General features: G+C 37.4%; 1 protein-coding gene across 10 annotated transcripts in view; it reads left to right on the top strand.

Annotated features, from left to right (window-relative positions):
- Positions 1-24,385, top strand: part of SPHKAP (SPHK1 interactor, AKAP domain containing) — a 122,425-nt gene that overhangs the window by 21,127 nt on the left and 76,913 nt on the right. For all 10 annotated transcript variants that reach the window (XR_012490111.2, XM_074314449.2, XM_074314442.2 and 7 more), the window contains one exon: positions 6,542-6,635. Coding sequence is in view for 9 of the 10 variants with exons in the window: in XM_074314449.2 (XP_074170550.2) it covers positions 6,542-6,635 (94 nt within the window). In the remaining variant the exon portion in view is untranslated. The remainder of the gene's footprint in view (positions 1-6,541; positions 6,636-24,385) is intronic.

Here is a 24,385-nt window from a genome sequence, read left to right as displayed (position 1 = left end):
TTCACGAGGACATTACTTGCCATTATCGCTTGACTCAGAGATAATATACAGATGTGCAAAGCATAGCATCTGACACACAGAAGACTATTCCATGAATATTATATTATATTATATGTGACATATTCTATATGTAATTACCAATAACTGTTCTATAGTACAGCCATTATATTAAGAAGTTTACTATTTGATTACTTTTTTCTATTATAATCTAGTTATTTTACATAATGTCTACTTACAAAGGGTTTATGTTTCACTGGATGTATCTGATAGATTTGGTAGTTGCCTGAATGAAAAAAGTCTCCACTGAACAATAGTCAATATAATTTTTCAGGATAAAAGATTTCAGCACAACTAGTACTCAAAATAGGGAAATTACTAGCCATTAGTGTTTATAAATTATTTCCCAAATGAAGTAACAATGCTATAATCATGTGGGTTTTCTTTCAACAATCAAGACTGAATTAAAGTACAGCTAATTTGAGGCCATTCTTTCTGCCACAAATGAGCCCCTTGTTTATGGTTAATAATGAATGAGCTTTTTATACTCTATTGTTATTTAATATAATAGTGCCTCACAGAAGTACACAAACAGATCTTCAGTGACATTTTCACTGATGTGAGGACAAAAATGATAGTGAAATTTGTCAACAATTTTTTTCTTAAAAAGAAATACCTTTTATTCTTAGATAATATATCATAGTTTTGTTACATTGTAACCAATGTCCTTTATTTGAAGAATTATGGTGAGAGCAGAGGTAACAAAGGATTTATTTTTTTTAATGTCCTTACTTGGGAAAATAAAAGGCTGGCCCCTTTATAATGTTATTATTATTGTTACTTTACTGATCCAAGAGATCGAAAAGTCTGGAATTCACCATTCAACAGTTATTCAGCTGCTTTTAAATATTGAAATAGTACATGTAGTTATGGTTTGTAAATATTTTTAAGGTTTGGATAGCTGTTCCTTCTGAAAAGTTTACTAAAATCTTACAGAATTAATGAGGGTTTATAAGTGTTTTAGGCACTGGTGAGCTGATGACATATTTAATTTGCATGGATGACATAAGAAAATCACTTTCGTACAGAATTGTACACCTGAAATCTATGTGATTTTACTAACAATTGTCACCCCAATAAATTTTTTTAAAAGGGGAAAAAAAAAAAAAAGAAAGAAAATCACTTTCAGCTGTCTCCAACCTAGAAAAGAAAAACATGAGTATAGAAGTGGGAAAAAAAAAAAAAAAGGACTAAATTTCTGACTTCTTACCTAGGAGCTAATACCAGAGAAGGACCAGATAAGTACACAGTGTAAAAGAAAACCTTTGTTTCCATGCACTTTTTAAAAATGCTAGCCAAATTTTATTTGAACTACTGCAGTAGGGGAGATAGATGTCAGCGTATAACTAGCTCAACTCCCAATACAACAGAGACAAATGGGAATTTATAGCCAATGGGAAGAGGGAAGGGGTTAATGGATGGAAAACTGCTACATAAGAATCAATATCAATGGGAGGGTCATCCCTGCTAAAATGGCCTAACAGGATGCTTGGTCAAAGCTGATTTAGGACTTAGATATCAAGGGTGAAGGATAGGAATTTTGGCAGCTCTCAAGAGTGTGGGGATTCTTGCTACACCGACTTAGCAGGATTCTTTGCTAAAACTGGGCTCATCAGGACAAGGTCAATTAAGATCAAGATCTCATTGAAAAGAAGGTTCGGAAGAGCCTGACTAAAGTTTGGTCAAGGAGGGAGTCTTGTCAGTAGATTGGTCAGAAGATGAAGGTAAGAGAAACTAACACCTCACATGATTTTTAAAACAAATCAGTTTTTGAAAGACTGACCTAAACCGCAGGGCTTCATATAACAAATTAATCCCTTTAGCTGAGAATAAAATAAGGACATTTCACTCCAACAAACTTTTATTTTGAACCATGGGAATGTGTACTTTTAAATCTTCTAAACTCTCTGTTGGAATATATTATTAAATTAATGATATACAGAGCAATTCAATTCCTTGCTCAAGATCTTTTCTGATAGATATGAGCTTTTTTTTTTTTTCCAGTGCTGAGATTAAGGGATTTCGAATAAAGCTCAAGAGCAGATCTTCTTAATAGGACTGAGAAAATCAAATCAATGCTAATTACTACATCTTATTAAAAGGATTCTTTAAGTGGGGGAGAAGATGAGAACAAATATTATATTTTAGAATATGTTACAATTATTGAACTTTACACTGTGTTTACTTGACATGTTAACAACAACAGCATCAGGATTCCTTTGCCTCAGAACTATCCAAGGAAATTCTTTAAATTATGTCCTCAGATGTGGCTTATCCCACCATCTGTCACCACTGCAGAAAAATTAGCATTGAATTTCCAACACGCTTTTGTGCATAATCTTTTCAGGTCAACCAAGATGCTCAGAAAGTTAAGAACAAATACCACTAATATATATGAATCCTTCACTGCCCAATACTGTTCTAAGGTCCTAAAGGGTCCCTGCTCTTTCAGTACTTAGACCCTACAGGGAGAGACAAATATTACAAACTTATGTGCCATTTTGACAATTGCTGAAACCGGACATGGTTCCGGGTGCTGTAGGAGCATACAAAGTGTCTATCTCACTTCTTGGATTAGGGTGAGAGTGAAGATATGGGGGTGGGGGAGCGGTAAGAGTGTGTTTTTGTGTATGCATGGGGCATTGGAGGAAGATTGGAAAAGGAGGGGGAAAAGGAGGTACAAGAGGTGATTTATAAGTGGAGACTCAAAGGACAGAGTAGGAGTTATCCAGGAGGAAGTGGGGTTGGGAAGGGTGATCCTAAAAGAAATAACATCATGTGCAAAGGCCCAAGGACAAATGAAAATGTGTATTTAATTTAGCGTCAGAAAAGCGCTTCTTAAGCTTTAATAAGTACATGAGTCTCCTGAGTTTACTGTCAAAATGCAGACTGACTCAGTAGTTCCAGGGAGAGCCCTGAGTTCCTGGGTGTCTAACAAATTCCCTGTGCTGCAGATTCACAGACCAAACTTTGAGCAGCAACATACAGAGAACTTAATTTCCAGGCACTGGACATTTCTCTCTGAGGAAGCAGCTGAATATTCCCAAACCCTTTTCACTACTGATGCAGACCTACTTATTCACACTGCATGAATCATACAGGATTGCAACGCGTGGTAACTCAGCACCTTACTCATACATGACATTTCTATAAGGGAGACTGCTTCCCCTCCCATAATATTTTTAAAGGCCCTACTTCAAATTCTGCTTTTGTACTGTCTTTTCCACCTTGATCTACTTCCTCGCTGAAACCCATTTAGCAGTTTCAGCATGAAACCAATCTGAAAGGATGTGCTTAATAAATATTGTCAACTCTTGTCAAAATCAAAGGAGAATGTCCCAGGGAAGAACTTGCAGCCATATCCATTTGGAGCAAGTTATAAGACTGTACTGAATTTTGACGGCAGTTCTTTTAATGTCAATTCAAACTCACTTTAATAAATGCAAAGTTTCATGTTGCTGCCATCTCTGCCTCATCCTGTAGCAGCCAATAGTCTGCTTCTCTAGAGACCAAGGACAGCTTCTTTGCAAATACACTAAAAATTCCATCTCCATTCCAAAGGTGTGGGGAGAGATTGGGCTGTGTTGTCAAGTCCCCTACTGGAAATTCACACCCGTCACATGGTTTAAAAGGCAAGCCTCTCTACATATAGTTTTGGATATTAGGCATCATTGAATTGATTTATAATGTGTTTCTGGAGACTAGAAGATGCATTCACTTTGACTATTGGTGCAGTAGAGTTGCATCACACTTGTCAGGTAATGCACCGATTTTAGTTCCACTATGTGACTCTGCTGCGTCATTTAATTCTCACAACAATAAGCGTATGCATACATGTGTATTTTTAAAAATTATTTTATTAAATGCCATACAGGCTTAGCATTAGTACAAACAGAGTGAGCCCTGCAGGCAAGCAACACTTTCAAATCTCCCTTCTCTCCTTCATTTCCAGCTTAGGATCTCATAATCATCTTACAGGCAGAAGGGCTTTCATACCAAACTGTAAGTGGGTAGACTTGTCTTTTCTCCCTTCCACTAGACTAGCTCAGTATTTCTTAAACTTTTTCATGTATAACAATTATTATAGCATCTTGTCTTCTTGCAGTCACATACAATGTGCTTTATGGGAAAACAAGGAATTTCCATGGGTGATCATTTCCTTTTCTCTGTGTTCCCATTACCCCCTGATTTTGGACCTACCTAACTCTGCCCTAGTTAAATGAGACTCCCTTCTACAGAGATCAGAGATTGTTGAAGCTGTTTCCATTCTGTTTTACATCAGGTCTGTCTCAGCCTTACTTCTCAGCCAGTCTACTGCCCACTCCCAGGATTGCTAACTCTGTAAAGAGACGTGGGAGATGCCCTAACAATGGACATAAGTCCTGGTGCAGCCTGGGTGGAAGTTCTTTAGCTCATCAGAGCTGTCTAGGGGACACAGTAACAAGAGGACATGTCTCTGTGTGGACTTTTCAGCTCATCTCCTTGAACTCCTGCATACAGGGACTTGACTGGCTCTTACAAAGAATAATATATGATTTCCTTGACTCATGAGCTAAGTTATTGCAGACGAAAGTTAGCATGGTCTATCATATGTAAAAGATTTGGAAATTCACAATGATAACCTGTTTGGTGTTTGGGTAAAAGCCAAACTGTCTTATGGTCAAGAAAGCATACAGAGGGTCATCTGCTGTTACGTTTGAGTTCCACTCACACTTAAGTGGTAGCTTAAAAAGTTCCCACATTGTTGGAAACCTGAAAAAATAAGACTTGAAAAAAAAAAAAGTCCTGGAAGTACACACTGTTCTCCAATAAAGTCCTGTTCCCCTTCCCCAATAAAATCTTTAAAAAAATAAATAAAGCTAGAAACTCAGGCCCTCGGTGATATTTTGCAAGTGACTTTTAGAGCTAGGGAGTACCACATATTTGGCTCTAAAACATTTCATTTATAAATGCAGAGCCAGACCCAGAAAGCTAGGCAGCATAGTTCCTTCCTTCCTTCCTTCCTTCCTTCCTTCCTTCCTTCCTTCCTTCCTTCCTTCCTTCCTTCCTTCCTTCCTTCCTTCCTCCTGCCACCTTTTCTCCATTAAGCAAAGATAATGTAAGTGCTATCCTTTCATTTAAATTAGACTCACTTTAGTTTTCAATGTGGCAATTACTCAGAAAATATATGTATAAGTTTAAAACAAAACAGATTTTCTTTGAATTACTTTGTGAAATTTTTACCTGAATTCATGATGTTGCATAGCATGAGCAGAAGTCATTTTTTAAAATGTCATTCATAGCAATTAATAACGGAAATACTAACAGACTATATTCATGCACTGCTTCACTTATGGCTAATTACAAAGTAATGGAAATTGACTCATTTAGAACTTAAAATATGAGGGATACATATTAGTTAGAAATACATTGCTTGTTTAACCGATCCACATGGTACTTCTTTTAAGAGAAAAATTCCATGTGGTGGGTTGATAATTACATAGGGAATCATTAGATCATATTTTTTAAAAATGTATTTTAATGAATTATACATGTTCTATGTGGTCAACAACAACAAAAATAAAATGTGTAGACTTGAGATATCAGTACCTTTTTAAATCCTAAATTATATTTTCAGAGTAGAAATATTTAGAAATCCTTAAGGCTCAGAGGGCTTTTTGCATTTAAACTGAGCTCAGTTTAAAATCCCCAGTCATATCATGAACAGCAGGTTTGGTAATAATTTCAATTTTTAACATATCTTAAGGATGTAGCAATAATGTTAACTTTTAAAATACTTATACAGCCATGAATATAGTCGAGCCTACCAGAAATGGGCAGAGAAGATAGGGGAAAGGAATATAAAGTCTAGAATTTTAGAGGCAGAAAAGTTAAGATACTGCCTCCAGCCATAGAAATGCTAAAAAGAAGACCTGATTACATAACGATCATTTCTTTTTAGTGGATGGAATAATTAACATGTTGTACACCTTACATTTACACAATATTATATGTTAAATATATTTTAATTTAAAAAAAAAAAAAAGAGAGATAATCTGTGTTTCCAAAAATCCATACTCTTTCTATGGTACCATCCTGCCTCCTGATTCAAATTACTTTCCCCCTCATTTTGAAAAATAAAATGAGTAATTTTTTTATGTGTTGTTTTTGGCCTAGCAGAACTGACATGGCGATCGGAAAGACGTTATTTGGGCCTTGAAACTGCTTAAGAAGAAATGTTAGCAGAGCTAGAAGTCAGGCAGATGCATTGCATCCATCTAAGCAGCGTTTGCAGTTTTAGATTCACGATAGAATAGTTCCTAGTGGATCCGTCAATTACAAAAGTGAAGCCAACACAGAAATGTCAATATCCCCAGGGAGGAGTTGCAGCGTCCAGCACGATCTGAAAAGATGATTTTGATAAACCCGAATGTGCTTCTTTCTTTCTGAATAAAGAGATGGCTCACTGGAATGTGTTCTCTTTTGTGTTTTGGGGCACACATAGCAACCCGGAGTCACCACTGATGTGTGAGGTCTCGACCCCGCAGCAGCGCGTCGCCAGCGGCAGCTCCGGAAGCTCCATCACCGCGTGTAAGAAGGTAACCGCGCCTGGCGCCACCCTCTTCTCACCTTGAACTTGAACGCTAGTTTACTTTGACTTTGCAAGCACTTTTAATAAAACAGAAAGAAAAACAAATAGTCCACAATTTGCTTGCCTGGATTACCCCTGGTGACACTTAAAAAAATGTAATTCAGGAAATAATCAGAAAACTCAAGCACTTCAGGAAGATAGGACTTGAGAATTCTAAGTCTCCGGGATCACAGCACCTCAACCCCAACCTCTTCCCAAATGTAGCCATGGTTCACAGCTTTTTGGATCTCCATTCAGAAAAGTCTTCACAGGTTTTGAATGGCTCACCTTATCATATTAAGCCCCTAAATCTGTGTCTAAGAAAAACTCATAGCTGTTCTCCTTTTGATATTTTCTTAAAGAGAAGGGTACGGTGCTTGGCTTACTTATTAGGAGAAATAAAATTACATTTTCTAGAATATAGACTTTAAAACTGATGAATATTGCTTTCAGACATTTGCAGGAAGTTGTCATTTGAACAACATAAAATCATCTAATTTAATGACCTTTTTTTCCCCAGCCAATTCGATTTATGGCACAGAAATTTAAAGCAAAACGCCCAATTCTCTACCTAATGCTTTTGCCACTATTTGATGCTGAATTCTAGAGGAGAATGTGTTTCTTCTCATCCAGAGTTAAAGGAAACCACACTGGATTATTTGATTTATTATTTTAAAAAAGCTCAAGTATAAAAAAATACTTAAAGATGTAAATTAAGACAAATTCTGTTACTAAACATATTGTATATGTATATACATATTATGTATGTTTACATAATGTACATTATGTATATTTCCCTGGAAAAGTGGGAGTCATATTCATTTCTTTAAAAATCAGGTCTGGAAGATGCTGGAAGAAATGTTTAAGGCTGGATGTCTACTTAAAAAATTAAACCCAAAACGCAATCATCTACTCTAAAGGACTTCATCAGTGCATATATATTGCATATTTACAGTATATTTACAAATAAGGATTTAAAGTTTTAAACATAATCCCATTCTTTCTACAATTACTTCTAGAACAGCTATTAGTAGGTTGAGCCATATGAAATTGCCTTTTTCACAGGTCAAAACTGACCACAGTTTGGCAATTTAATATGGCCCTACCTAAATACAGTCAAAATTCTGTAAGCTCTGGGAGAGAGATATAAGGATAAATCATAAATGGCCCCCAACTCTTAAAGAATGTATTTTGTAGTTTGGGAGATAATACTGGTCTCATGTGAAAAGTCAAACAGTATTTCAAAAGTTAAAAAATCATTATCTAACTGTAGAGTAATAAGTCAGGATAGTATAAATAAGGAGATAAACTAGTATTATGGGTATTAAAACCTAAGAATAGAGACAGACCCTGGGCCTGCAATAACCAATAACCTTCAGTGGGGAAGTGGATCTTAATTTGGACTTCAGAGTGTGATTAAGGTCTGAAAGAATGAAGAGAATATCCAACCACGTTTAGGAAGGGCTGCTGCCAAGAGATGCAGAAGTCAACACCTTTGTGTACTAGCAACACTTTTCTCATTTCATAGTGCATTTCTTTCATTTCAAAAATTCTCTTAGGCATATGTAAGATTGCATTTAAAGACAATTTAGTAGCTATCTATGCCGCTTGTCATACACCATGAGGGCTCTAATAGTTTTTCTTCCCTTCAAAAGGGTAACTCACCAATGTTTTCTTCTTTGTATCTAGAACATAGGCCCTTAATGAAACGACATTGAATATTGAAGGATTTAATGCCTTTATTTTATTACTACAAGCTGATTTAAATAATTACTGATTTTTTTAATCTTGTTAATCACAGATACTGGGGACTGAGGAAGTGAGGATCTATATGTTCATAAATGCACATAGAACGTATGTTCTGTCCAAAAAAGGCAAAAAGAACCAGGACAGCTGTATCTTAGAAACAGTAAGGCTGTCCAGCTGAGTCACCTCTCTTCACAGTCAATCAACCTCTAATAAGAGTAACGGAGGTAAATGAAATCTACTCGTAATTCCCCAAACTCATTTCATGGAATAGCTTCATCTTCTTCCCCATCAAGCCTTCGATCAGAACTGACATATTGCTAATTACCTGGTGGAAGAAATAAAACACGGGTCCAGAAGATAATGCATTAGTTGGATAATCAGCCTCTGAAAAATTGCAAATTGACTGAATTTCTTTCATGGGCTTCACAGTGATCTCTAAGGCTTTCAGGAATCTTACCCAGGTACACTTGCTTCCGTTTCTCTTTGCTGTTGGGGAACTATGGTCACTGGAATTTGTAGCTGTGAAAAAGCCTTAGCATCAGGAAAAAGACTTTGGTGGATTTATCTGAAGGAGGAACTCCTTAATATATACTTTTGTCAGTGAGGGACTGCCTTTCCCCAGAGCTAAGATGACCACACCACCGAGCCACAGTTTACATATATTTTCTTGGTATCTTGTTAACAGACCTCCTTTTGCTCCCAAAAGTGCTCTGGCATGCACCCTATGTTATATGACTATCCTACCTCCAGCTTCAGAATGATCCTTTCTCTCCCTTCTCTCCTGGTTCTAAGTACTAGGAAAGTTAGATAAATTCACACTGAGGTTTTAGTGATCGCAGAGCTTAGTATAGTTGTGACAAATAAAATATGAGGACGGACACTAGAGCCTTCCGTGGTATCCCTTGAATTGTATTTCACATCAACATTCCTCATGTTCCCCCTTTTCTTAGGACAGCTCCTTCTTATAAGACAAATACAGCCACCATTATTAAACTGACTCATAGGGATTTTTCATTAAATGAACTAAAAAATTATACGTTATCCCTTTATATCTGTTAAACTCTATGCGAACAGTCTTTATGTTCCCTCAAAAATAAATCAAAATTTGTTATTTCTAGGGAGGCAGTGGGATGTCGTGTATCAAACCTGACTTGGAATCCAAAGACTGAGTTAGGTCTTTGTTTTCTCTTCTTACTGTGTGATTTTAGGCCACTGATGCAACTTCTCTGACTCAAATGTCTTAGGGTTGGTCTGAGGTTTACTACAAAAAGTTTATATAAGCCCTTGGCACACATAATTGATGCTCAAAAGTTTTAACTGATTCCAAATAAATGATCTTTACACAGGGCAAACTATTTAAATAGAACTTTAAAACTAATCTGAACACAGCATGCAATGTCTCCTCATTGTTGAATATCTGTTAGATTTTCCTCTACTTTGAAAGCATTTTAGTCAATGGCATGTCTCCACGATAGCTGGATATTTTCAATCCACTTTGTGGGGTGAAGATTTGCTATGTGGGATATATTGGAACCATGTTTCTGAATGGGATTTGTGTGAGGAAAGAATTGTTGGAGAAAAGTTAGGACTCTGAAAACCCAAAATATCCTCTTTTTATGTCATGTTAATGAAATCCACCTTAAAGTTAGACTTATCAAAGGCAGCAGACTGAAAACATGTCAGGTTCCCAGAGGCAGAGTTTGATCTTAATATGACATCTGATCAGCTCTCTGAAGTTTCAAGAGTTTTCTTTGCCGTGACTGGCCTCCTTTAAACTGATTTAAATGCTATTGACAGCAGCACAGATACAGCTGAAGAATGACAGAATGGATGTCCCTTGATGCTTCTTCATCTTATTATATAAAATACACTTTCATCTAAGCCCATATCTTCTTGATGACATGTAATTAACAAAAGCAATTTAATTAATGTGTGCAAGCACAGGCATACAAATTGGGGGGCTCTTCTACAATCTAATCCATTTCTGTAAAGATATATTTATTAGTCAGAATTGTATTGTTCTTGGCCAAAAGCCTCAACTTTCAGGAAGCACAGGATGAAAAATAGCTATAATATTCTGTATTTGTAGAAGCTGTCTCCTTAAAGGAAGGAAGGACTTTTTAAAAATTAAATAAATAAAATGAAAAACAAAATCAGCATAATTGAGCATATTCACCTTTTTATAGAAGGAGGACATTAGGTTTTTCCCCTGGAGTATAAAACACTCACAGCTCTGTAAACACTCTCTTCTGATCAAGTGACCTGGCACCGGTCTTCAGGCTCAGCTCGTAATATCAGAGGACGGCCTATCCAAATTTTGTCAAGTGGCTGGGTGTCCTGTTCCATCGCCCTTCTGCAGGAGTAATTAGGGGCATTGAAGACACACGGAGATTTTTAAGAAACGAAATAGGGAATCATCTCAATAAAAGTGGTATTTCAAGAAAGCTGATCTAGTAGACCTAAAGAGAATTCCTTAGAGTGATGGGAAACTGGAATCTGGGATGCCGGGAAAGGTGTGAATGAGGGCATGGGGGAGGAGAGGTGGAACCTGTATACAGACAGTGGAAGGAGAAAAAAAGCAAACTCTGTTGAGACACATGTGGAAGTCAAGATCAGAGGACGCGATGGCAGTGAGTTAAACAGAACTATGAACTCTGTTTAAGTGAAGACATCCATGTGTGGATAGGTACCATTGAGGTCATTGGGAAGTGGGCCTGGGAGACGAGCGAGGCAAAGACATCCATGGATTCAGATTGAGCCCAGATGCATCTGCAGAGCCAGCCACAGAATCTCTTCTGTAGGCATTTTCACTGAGGACATTTCTGTATGCCCTGAAGCACCCCGGTGTTCTGGCCTCAGTGCAGTCACGGCTGCACTGAGGCCAGAATGCAGGTAACGAGGGCTCTGGTAAGGACTAACCTCCTCTGCCTTCAGCAAAAACAGGTTGAAATGATGACCATCTTCTCCCACCTTGAAAGCAGCCTGGTCCACACTGACACAGGGGGTGGAGCCACATGTGCTCCATGGAGAGCTCATTCTTTGGAAAACGTCAATTCAGCAATCCCATATGGGAACCTTTGTTCAAAACTATCAATTATGGCTTATTTTGCAGTTTGTATCTGATTTCGGTTTCTTATTCCAAATTAATAAATCGGTTCCTTAAATCCAGTAGATTTAAGGACTCGTATTCAGGATGCCGCCCCACCTCTCACTGCTGCCAGCAATTGCTGTACAGTCTTTAAGATTCCAATGCGTTGGTTTTAATCTGTTCTCTACTGCTCAGTTCCTTGAGTGTCCTTGTTGCTATGCATGAAGAACTCCTGGAAGGATCTTGCTTGCCTTTTCTTTTCTTCTTTCTTTTTTCTCACCCAAAAAGTAGGACTCTGAAAACCCAAAATAGCTTAGGACATGCTGTGGAGTTGAGGTGATATTGCACCATTGGAACTGGGCAAATGATCTTTCCTCTGAATTTTTGTCACCCAGACCTTTATATTGCCGTGCTTCCCCGAAAATAAGACCTAGCCGGACCATCAGCTCTAATGCGTCTTTTGCAGCAAAAACTAATATAAGACCCAGTATTATATTATATTATATCATATCATATCATATCATATCATATCATATTATATATTATATAAGACCTGGTCTTATAGTATAGTAAAATAAGATCGGGTCTTATATTAATTTTTGCTCCAGAAGACAGATTAGAGCTGATGGTCCGGCTAGGTCTTATTTTCAGGGAAACACGGCATGTACTATCTCTAGCCAGAAATGGAAGGGATCTAAATTTTTTTTAAATATCTAATCTGGCATTCAGAATTCTCCTTTCTGACTTTGGGTATTTAAAGGCAGACTTGCCATCCCTGCTTGTTACCACTAGAGTGAAGGATTTCTCTCTTTTCTTTCAGCACCCCCTCATCTAAGAAACCCTCTCGCCTTTGTAGTCCAGACTAGACACTGTGTTCCCCACCAGTCCTAACAGCATCCCCTGTTTCTGTATCCTGCCAAGCTTGCCCTTCTGATTAAAGTGCCCAGTTTTTGCTGCTGCCAGTGTCAGGATGGGAAGGAAGGATACGGCCCAGATCAACTTGAACACTCCTCTAAAAGAGCCCTCTGGCTCATGAATCCCTGGGAATGAGCCCCCTCATTCGTGTGCCCACATTTACAAGGCTTCTCTCTGTGTTTTGAGAATGAGACCCACCCTGAAAGACCCCTATGAGGACTCATACTCTCCAGGGTGGAGGGCTTCCAAGAAGCAAATTATGTGTCCATCAGCATATACCTTAAAAGGTAGTTGTTTCCAGTAGCTTTTTCCAAAGAAGAGAAAAGAGTCTGAGGAATGAGAATTGCCACTTTCTTATAACTGCCAAAGGCGAAAGGCATGTCCAATACTCAAGTGATACACGGCCATTAAATCAGGTGTCCCTTTGTCCAATGGCAAATTCCGCACCACCTACTCTAAACCATCCCAAATCAATGGCAGGCCTTGATGGATATCATGTCTTTTCCTACATGTGTTTTTTCTTATATTTTACTTCTCCTAACATTAAAAATCATATTCCCCTCACTGATCATATCAACATTACAGTATTATTCTGGTTCTAAATAGCAATTAATCAACTGTTCTCTATTTATATGCCTAATTTGATTCTGGTTAAACCATTGCTGACTATTCATAAATTATAATATATTTGCATTTCCTGAGTATAGCTGTTTTTGTAACTCTTGCATTTCATGCTTGAGACTCCAACTCTGTTATTATTTTCACGTGGAGAAAGCTCTGATCAATTTTCAAAGCATTCTTCAGCCAGCTAGCATCTGTGTGATATGGCAAAAATAAACAAGTGTCATTTGATACTTCTGAATTGTCTTCTATGCTCGTATGCCATTCTTGTGACTGCACTGAAATACAGTGCTGTTTTCAGGATAGAAATAATTGTGTGGCACAAGGAAAGCAGACAGCTGTCTGAAACTCTCACTAAAGCGACCTAGTTTGTTTCTTGTCACATCAGGATGCATCCTCGATTGCATACTTGGGGACATCAGTTTCAAAGAAGAGAGCCATTTTGTTTATGAAAAATCTCCATTGAATTCTCAGATAGTTACATCCCTTTGTCAGAGATATTCATACGTCACTGTATTCCATATTTATTTACCAGAGGCAAGCTTCGTTCGACCAGGCACGTACTGCTGGAAGTCTTCCATAGACTAGGACTCTCCTGTTACAGTGAGACAGTTTATCTGGAGGTCAACCATTAGTGTATTTACAATGAGGTATGACAATGTGCCTTCTTTCTTATCTGAAGGTATTCCCTCCCACCCTTCTTCACAGAAGGATAGAAAATGAATGGCAAATCCACTGACCATTTCCTTCCCAACCAACTATGTCTTTGATCTGGTGCTCTCTAGGCTCTTTCCTCCTTCTTGGTAATGAACTGTTTTGTTCCAAGGCCTTAGAACTCCATTATTCTCAAATATTTTTCTAATAATCAATTACAAGCTTTCCAAATTGTAGTAGAAATCAGTAGTATAACACAAGAATGCTTTATATTCAATCAAACAGATAATCATATGTCCTATGAATTATCAAACATGATTATTCATACTTTGAAAAGAGTTTCTCCTTTTGTCAAAGGGGAAAAAATACCTAAGAACTCAAGCAGTCAGCCAGCAAAATCACCCTTAAAAGGAAAATGTTATCTTAATATTTAATTAAACCTTCTAAGAAACTGAGACTAAACCATTGAGTTTCCCATGCTATTATTTTCTTCTACATAATAGCTTTATTTCCAGTTTGTATCATTTTCTCTTCTCAGAAGTTCACTGTGCTTTAAATAAGCATTATAGTTTCCCTGTGAAGTAATGGAAAGGTATTATATGCCAGAGTGGAAAACAAAAGATTACAGAATTCTCAGAAAGTTTGCTAAGTTATAGATTAAATCAACATGAAATTAAGTGTGTAAAGTTACACAAAATCTTCTGACTGCTAGTCGTGTGTGTGTGTGTGTGTGTGTGTGTGTGTGTGTTGGGTTTTAAGCTATTATAAAATTTAAGTTAGCCATTAAATATTATGTAAGCCAGTCACTAAACATTCCAATATTGTAATAAAAGAATTTGGTAAAATCTTAGAGTGTGTCAAGACATCAAAGAATATTTGGCCCAGCCTGGCAATAACTATCTTTTCAGTGAAAGATAAAACTTTTTTCCCACCACCGGATACGTCATCCCCACCGCTTCCCCCACCTCACACTCTGCACCAGCCATACAATCTCTTTGCTGTCCTCTGCTAAACGCAACACGCACACTGCTGCTTCGAGCCTCCGTTTTTGCTGATGATTCTGTCAGGTGTGTGGCTGGCACCTCCCTTCTTTCAGATCTCTCCTCAATGTCACCCTCAGAGAGGCCTGCCAGAAAATACTTTCCAAAATAGCATCTCTTACTTTATCCTTTTCTCTGGCTTTATGTATCGTCACAGTAGTTTTTTTTTTTTTTCCTCTCTCTCTCTCTCTCTTTCTCTTTCTCTCATATACATAACATTTATTTGATTATGGTCTGTCTTCCCCCAATAGAATGACAACAAGACTGTGTTTGTTTGTTGTAAAAACATCAGGTAGTTAACAAGTAGCTGCTGAATGAGTGAATTACAACTTAATATGGATGGCGTTAGCTTTCTCTTAGACACGGCATTCCAAAGTGAGCATCAAATACAAGATCTAATTAACGCTTTAGGATTTTATGAATATGTTTTGTGCCCATATAGAACCCAAATTAAAACTTTAATTTTAGAAGAATCTTATAAGGGACAACGGATGCATCTTAGAAAACTAAAAGAGAAGTAAACCATGATGAAATCCCACTACACAACCTAGTGGAGTGGCTACAATTAATTTTAAAGCAAAAACTGACAACATCAGATCCCGACAATGTTGTACAGCAACTTAGACTATCACACCTTGCTGGTGGACATAGAACAGGGTAAATCCACTTTAAAAGACAATGCATTCTTTTCTTATAAAGTTACCACACTACGGAATAATCTCATTCCTGGGTACCCACCCAAATAAAACAAAACCTTCAATTCAAACAAAACCTTGTAGACATATGTTTATGGCAGCTTTCTTCATATTCACCAAAAACTAGAAATAATCCAAATGTCCTCAATTGGTAAGTGAATACGTTTAAAACACCTGTGTCCATCCATGTGATGGAATACTATTCAGCAATAAAAGAAAACAAACTATTAATACACACAACAATGCAGATGAATCTCTATCACATTATAAGTAAAAGGTATAGGTCATAAAAAGCTAGGTACTATATGATTCCACATATGTGACATTCTAGAAAAGGCAAACTTTTAGGGATAGAAATCAAATGACTCGCTGTCAGGGGCTGGGAATTAGAAGCATTTGACGATAAGGAGCAGAAGGACATTTTGGGGGGTGATAGAGCTCAACCATTGTTCTGCATCTTGATTAGGATGATGGTTACACAACTATGTGTGTTTTTCAAAACTCACATAACTTTACACCAAAGAAAGGTTAATTTTATAGGAATGTGATAGCGCTGTGAAGAAAATGTTACCTGCAGTAGAAATACCATTATTATAGTGTCTCATCACTATGTTGTTTTGTATACCTGAAATTAATAAAAATACAAAAAGGTAGGTGATAGTATCTGATGAGTAGCTGACTTCATTCTAATCATCTCTTCTCCCTGCTTACCACTCACGATGCAAATCTCACTGACACATTCACACTATAGTCTTCTTGTGTAAGAAAAATGTACTTGGGTTTCCTAGCGTCTAGAACAGCAGTCGAGGCCTGGAGATTCTTCTCTGACTGATGCCTATGACACTTCTAACGGGATTCTCTGGCTCCCTTTATGCTACAGGTCTTCTTGCTTTTTCTGTCCTCACATGCCACTCTCATGAAAATTGCGTGTCACATTTGAAAGGATGTTTTCTTGGGACAGTACTTCTAACCCTTTTCCCTATCATGACACATCTTATTTTTGTTTTTTTGTTTTCAACTACAGTTGACATTCAATATTATATTAGTTTCAGGTATACAGCATAGTGATTAGATAATTATATACTTTATGACGTGATCGCCCCAATAAATCAAGTACCCACTAGGCACCATACATAGTCATTACAATTCTATTGACGCTGTTCCCTTGGCTGTACTTTACATCCCGGTGACTATTTGGTAATACATATTTTAAACATAACATTTCTTTGGAACCCTTGAGTAAATAGACAGCCAGGGGTGCTTGCCCTGAAATGGCCACCCCAGGCCCTTTCCAGCTTGCAGACTGCTGAGAACATCAGTGTCTCAATATCCAGTACATCTTAACCTCTCTGAGTCTACCTGTTCGGGGTGGAAGCAGGGGATAGGATAAATCTCTGCTTTTGAAGAAGAATGAATTCCTTGTTCTGATTATATTATTCAGTTAATTTAAAGCAACAGTCTGTCATTAATCATGATACATGCATTAACCAAATACAGTATTTTTTGTGTGAAATTTCCCTAATTGAGGCTGCTTTATGTCTTTATACTTACATTATCAGAAAATGAAATGTGATAATGTTTTGATAGTACCGTGTTGCCCCGAAAATAAGACCTAGCTGGACAATCAGCTCTAATGCGTCTTTTGGAGCAAAAATTAATAAAAGACCCGGTATTATATTATAGTATATTATATTATACCCAGTCTTATATTATAGGAAAATAAGACCAGGTCTTATCACTGATATATGGTATATAAACCAAAAACAAGAAAAGAACAAGACAAACAAATGAGAAACAAAAACTCATAGACACAGCCAATAGTTCAGTGGTTACCAGAGGGTCAGGGGGAGAGGGGGGTGGTAGATGAGGGTAAAAGGGATTAAATATATGGTGATGAAAGGAGAACTGGGTGGTGAACACACAATGGGACTTATAGATGATGTAATACAGAATTGTACACCTGAAATCTATGTAACTTTACTAATAATTGTCACCCCAATAAACTTTAATTTAAAAAAAAAAAAGACGGGGTCTTATATTAATTTTTGCTCCAAAAGATGCATTAGAGCTGATTGTCCAGCTAGGTCTTACTTTTGGGGAAACACGATATAGGACATAGGACTAGAAAATGGGGATCTTGTTCCACATTAAAATTCTTTGTTACCTTGTACTAAAATCCTTAAAGGAAATAAAAGACTTGCAGAAATATAAAATATTGTGTGCATAGATTGAACTTTTAAATTTTCTTCATATTAAATAAATCATATGATAAGCTCACAGGGTTTTTTCTGAAACATAATCATTGCAAAGGAAAATTACAAGTCTATATAATATCAAATGTAGGAAGTTTTGGTATCAAACAAACAGTTGCTCAGTACCAACTATACTCATATGCTGAGACAAGTGTGAGCAATAAATTGAATAATATACTCACATATTTATACAATACTCATATTACCTAGTGGGAAGAAATAGATATACATGCACATTCCAAAATTCTGAGGTAGAAATATTGTTTTCATTATAAAGATTTCACAGGAAGAGAGAAACATTTGATATGGGGAGAGGGCTTGGTTTCAATCAGATCTTGGTGGTTGAGAAACAATGCTGATGAAAGTTCAGGGGAAAGATGGAGAGATATGAAGAAAACCACATGTATCATAAAAACTATGAGGTGATCTCTTTACTTAACTGGTAGATTATAGCGGAGGGTACATGCAGGGAAATAATTGGAGATAAAGCCTGGAAAACTCCTAAATTGTGCATAGCACAATATCCTAAACTTTGGAGCTTAGTAAGTATTCATGAAATTATTCACCAGTGAGAGTTGAGTTAGGATCTGTCTTGAATGGTAGGCCATAGTTTGGCAATAATCCCATAAAATGGTGGGCTCACTGATAGCAGATATTATCTTTCTTCTTGTTTCCCAGGGCCTAGCCTAGTGTCTGACAGAACTAGACGGTAAAATACTCATGTTTGTCGTGTCCAGTAATCAATAGAGGTAAGGTCCTGGGAGAGAATTATGTAATATCAGTAATCATATTCATAATAATAATGATGGTTTAACACCTCAAATAACCCTTTGCACATTTATTATGTCTAATGTCTAGTAAAAATTCCTCATCGTCAGGGGCAACACCACCCTTATTTTGTCAATGGCAAAAGTGAGTCTCAAAGAAGTTAAGTGACTTGCCTGCCTGAGGCTGCAGTTAATTAACAGAAAAACTGGAATTTGAAACCAGGTTTGTCTTTGAAACTTAGGTACTTATCCCTTATTCTGGTTTTAGTGAGCTGGGTGGATCTGGGAGGTAAGGGGTGATAGAGAGAAGGGATAGACCATTACAGCATGAATTGTTTGGTCCCTGTGAGTGTCCAGCCTTCCCTAACTGCCCTTCCCAAGTATCATCCCCATCGCTTTTATTCTCTACCACTGCACCATGTTGAATTTCTTCTTATTACCTACCACGATTTGTAATTAAATGTGTGTGCCAATGCTCCTTTATTTACTGTGTGGCTCCCATGCCAGATTTTAAGCTCCATAAACATGGAGATCAGTTCTGCATTATTCACTGTTGCATTACCAGGAGACTAGCCCATAGTATGCACTTAAATGTTAAGTGAATTAAAGAAGAAATTAAACTGTGGTGAGTAGAATATAAGACTAGAAATAGACAGAGAGGTGCTCCAGAGGGCATGAGAGTAACTAGAATTGTCCGGCTGTTAACTGCAAATAGGGAAGCCAGAGAGTCAGGTTTCTTTTAGGGACTGGAATTGGGGAAGGAGGGGGCTTGGGTTTAGACACAAAGAGTCCAAGGTAACAGCAGGAGATCCAAGAGTAACAACTAACAGTGAGAACTGTGAAAAGCCAAGTTCTAGAGTAAGGTCGAAGCTGAAGCTGTAGACCAATGAGTTGTCCTTCCAGGTGGTACTTAATGTCCTGAAAGTCAGCGCGCTCTCTGAGGAAATGACTGAGTGGAGTAGAAAGAATAACACAGTGAGGCCCAGAACGAGAGGGGACCCTCCCCTTTAGGATGTCAGAGGAAGCAAAGCTAGTTAGAAAGAAGGACATGTCCTCCCCACCCTCCCCAACTTCTCCAGACAGCTCAGATGCCTCTTTCAACACTTTGGTCAAGTGCACCCTCCCACAGGTGCACCCTGGGGGATCGCTGACCTGGGCTGCCCTTGATGAAAGCATCTGCTTTCTTTATCACCGTCCTGTGAGTGCTTGTTCTCCCCCACTAGAGATTAACTCCCAAAAGGGCAGCAGTCATTTCTGTTCATCGTCATATTCTGAGTCAAGCATCAAATTGCTCAACAAACCTTTGCTGACCGAATACTAACTTAAGGAGATTAGAGAAACAGAAGCAGAAAATGAAGACTTGCACATCATAAATAATAAAGAAAGAGAAATTGTCAACAGTCATGCCAAGATCAAAAACATGTTAAGATGGAAAAAAATGTCTGAATTTCACTGCATTGTCATAATAATCGCTACCACATATCAACTGCCTACTCTGTTAGGAGACTTTTACAAATATTTTGTTATTTGAGCCTTGGAGCAACTTTCTGAAGTGGCTTTAATTGTCCTCCTGCAATAGATACAAAAAACAAGTCCCACAGAAATTAAATGACTTGCCCAAGGTCACTCAGTAAGTGATGAAATGGAATAGAATTTCAATTGTCTCCAAACCTCTGTGACCACCCATAAGTTACTGTCTTCTCCTATTTAACTTAACTTATTTTTCTAATTTTAAGGCATTGCTCAGCAGTGTTTAGAACTGTGCCCAGGTTACTCAGAGTCTATTTCACCCTCCCCTTTCCATATCAATACTAAATTCCCACAACTCGGTTCTCTCTGTTTAAAAGGAAAGTGGTTATAAAATAGCGCAGAAGGGTTTTTCTTTATCACTTAGGACACTCGTGAAATTTTAAGAGAAAATGTGCCATTATTATTTCAAACTTGTGAATGCACAGCATGCCCATTATTAGCTCTTCATCTGAAATAAGTGAACCTGCAACTAAAAATAGCAGATAAATAAATGAGCCATTGAGAGTCTGGTGAGTTTTATTCTTTTCCCCCTCAGAAAGTGACTCTCAGTGGGGAGATTATATTCATAAAGCTTCAGAATCATTAAATTCTCAAGCACATGTTCTTCCTTCAAGCATTTCTCTTTTTCTAATGGTTGGTCTAAACCATTAAACCAAAAGCATTTCAGAAGGTAAAATTGCTTAACATACAATGCTAAGCGGTTTATTGAAGCCTGCATTTTCATGCTCTTTGCTTATTTGGCTCTTTAATGTATCTGGAAAGGGAGAGGAGGGAGGGATGAATGGAGGCGGGAGGGAGGGGGAGACTTACTGGATGTTCATTGTAGAAGGGACCTTCCGATGACTTGATTTAATTGTTTACAAACAGCAAACTGAGGCTGGGAGCTAGTGCATGACTTGACAACACAGAAAGTAGGATCAGGACTGGAACTCACTCTCCCGACCACTAAAACCATGGAGAGATGGATAAATGCTTAGATCTGGATTTGGTAGAACCCAAGGATGAGCAATCATGTAATTTTACCATCTTGCAGTGGAACGCTGCCTAATGCGAGCTTTGGGGCCAGACAGCCTGGCTCAAATTCTGCTTCTCCACTAACTAGACAAGTTATTGACGCCTCTGTGCCTGGGCATCCAGAATAACCACTTTTCTGACAGTTTATGTTTATGCAGCCCTTGCCATGTGCCAAGCACTGTTTTTAAGTACATTTAATACATATATTAGCCCTTAAATTCTACCTCACAAGCTAGAGGTTTAATTCAGATAATGTAAATTAGAGCCTTAGCTTAGAGTGTTCTCAATAAATTATTTGGTCAATCATTAAAGAATACAAGTATTAAATAATTAATAATATCTAAATATTAACAAAACATGTGAAAGCAATATTTTCAGTATTATTAATAATATAATCAGATGCACGATTTTTTAAATTATGATGAATAAAATTCAAATTTTAAGGTTACATAGTGAATGAATACGCTCACCAACCAAAGAAGCTCTCTTCAAAACATTTCTTAAGCATTGAAAGACCTAGACTTCATTTTAAATTTCACTTTCTCTCTCTGCCATGTCCGCTTCCTTTAAAGCAAAGAGCACTTAGAGAAGACACTCAATACCCGGGGGTATGGATCTGCCAAGTGGGAAGTCCTTCTAGCATTTTCCACTGAGTAAGCAGGTCCATAAAGCTGTCGCTTTTTCCCTTACTCCAAGGCTAGGGCAGAACAAGGTCTTTGTATATTTTCAGTTATTTATTTTTCAAATGTAAAGGACCCAACAGATTAATCTTTCAGTGCTCATTTCCCTGTGTTAGAGAAGTAGTGAAATGCAGGAGAAATCCAACGGGTAGCCAGCAAGTCTCAGTCACATCATGAGACAGTCCCTTTCACAGCTTTGGGAATCTCGCAGCATGAGGCGTCAGGCTGATGCTTTTGGACGCCTTCATCTCTGCCTCTCTGTTTCCCACGGAAAATATGCCAACCCAGCCCACGCCTTTTCTGAAGGACCCAAGTACATTGTGTCTGAACTCTGTCCCACTTGTAAGTCTGATCTAGGACAAGAATAATTCATATGCTCTTGTAAGTGACAGTTGCTTTCCTCTGTTGACATGTTTTGTTGCAACCATGATACGTACTATGGTACCCTGAATTTATTAAAATATAGAAGGGGTCCAGGGCTTAATTTTTGAGGAGTGAGCTAAGAAGTTATTCTAGTCAGAGGACTTATTAAACTGCATTGTAAAGTATCATTAACGGGTATGTTTATTGGATGCTTTTACTTTAAGTCTTTAACTTGCTTATGATGCAATAAGTGAAGGGTTTGTTTTATTGATGGATGTTTCAAATTCTAAAGCTCAAAGAAAAGTGAAGAGCGGAAGCTAATAACATATGTTTGGTTTCAGTTAACTCAAGTCAATATAAAAGCATCTTTCCTTTGAGAAATTAAAACACTGATAACACTTGCCAAGTGGATTAATTCAGTTACTGTAATTTACATCACAGACAGTTTCTTCTTAAGGAAAAATGTCACCTCAGCATCTCATTAATGAAAACTAACTTTAGAACAGAAGTCCATAAGAAAAGGTAGTTATATTTGCAAATGCTAGATGCACATAACGTTTCAGAAACACATCCTGAATGAGACCCACGTGTATAGGTTATGGGAGGAAGCACTGCTAACTGATGTCACTCACAGGCCTTGGTGTCTTCAAAAACAAACCAAAGTCAGCCTCTGAGTAACCTGAGCAGAGACTCTCATCTCTGCAAGCCTCAAGGTCTCCATCTTCAAAATGACAATTTCTGTGAAGAGCCTGAACTTTAAAATAATTCCTACCCTATAGCATTGTAATAAGGATTAAATTTACAAAGTTAAAAAATACTATGTGACTATTTTAGCACATTTCCCAGCGTACTCTAAGCATGCAAAAAAAATATTAATAGTAGCTGTAACTATTAATATTACAAAACGCAGCACCAAAATTACACCTTAGACGAAAATATTTGCTCGAGAAAATTGGTCTTCACACATCTGAAGTGCTTTCCATCCACTAATTTCAGGCGAAGGCATCCAATTTTCTATTTTCCTTTGTAGCTCCTTTCAAATAGTAACAATGAAAACCGTGTATTGAGAGGATAACCTGCCATCTGCGTGACTTATCATCTCACTGAATACCCCAATGATCCCACCAGGGGGTATTACTATCTCCATTGCCAGGTGTGGAAACTGAAACTCAGAATTCACCTGAGCTGCCCAAGTTCATCCTGCTACTAATGTACAAGCTAGGTTTTCAACTCAGTTAGACCACCAATGCCCGTGCTCTTAAACTCTATCCTATGCCAGAAATAAGAGGGACTGGTGGTGGGGATGTGGACTGAGAGCCTGTTTCTACTCTAAATAAAGTTAATCTAGGTCAATGGTTCTCAGATTTTTTGAGATCAAAATTGCTTTGGCCTCTAAAAAAGTTATTGGGGGCCTCACGAAGCTTTTGTTTATAAGGGGGGCAATTATTGATATTTTCATATTATATATTATAGAAGAAAGCTAAGAAATTGTTTATGTTTGTTTATTCACTTAATTTTAGCTAACAATAACAATTTAAAATGACAATAATCTATTTTAAAATATCTTTAAAATAATAAGAAATAAGCCCATTAAATGTTAACATACACATTTTTATGTAAAATACCTATGTTTTCCCAAATAGAACATTCTGGTGAGAAGAGCGAGTTCATTTTACATACTTAGCAAAAGTCTTTAATGTCTATCTTAACAGAAGACAGCTGGACTCTCCTATTTGTGTCTGCATTCATTGGGTTGCACTTCATTGACTGCTAGAGACCACGAGAGCGAAAAAGGCAAATAATGCCTCATTATTATTATAAAAATAGTTTGAAAATAGTCTGAAAGATCTCAGGGATCCCCTAGGAGTCTCAGCCCACACTTTAAGAACCATAATTTAGGTAAAAATCTTTAAGAGAACCGAGAAATTCTATTGCCAACGTTACTCTGCAGTAGTAACCCAAGTTCATTACTCAACTAACTACCTGCTCATCCACAAAGTGCCTCTGCTGTTCTGGAAAAGAAGGATGAAAATTCGTCATCTCTAGGTAATAATAAACATTGAGCGGGAAAAGATTTAAAAGTAATAATATCACCTGGCTAAAACATAAAATGTAATAGAAAAAAATGTGTCAGAAATATATTTGGTTAACTCACTCTTCAGAGACAAAACTTACTGTGTTTTTACCTTTACAGAATAAAAGAAGACAATCCTTTGTTGTACAAAGGAAATGTAATTGAAGTGTCATTCTGTTTTTCAGGCATTAACCAAACTGATTAAATCTGTTATATTGCTTAAGTGAAGGTACTAGTCAAATGTTAGCAGACATGTTACCTAATAAAGTAAGGGGT

Source organism: Rhinolophus sinicus, chromosome 17 (assembly GCF_057876585.1).
Source record: "Rhinolophus sinicus isolate RSI-liver-muscle chromosome 17, RSI-T2T, whole genome shotgun sequence".
NCBI lineage: Eukaryota > Metazoa > Chordata > Mammalia > Chiroptera > Rhinolophidae > Rhinolophus > Rhinolophus sinicus.
Note: the sequence above shows the minus strand (reverse complement) of the source record. Positions and strands in the feature narration are given on the sequence as shown.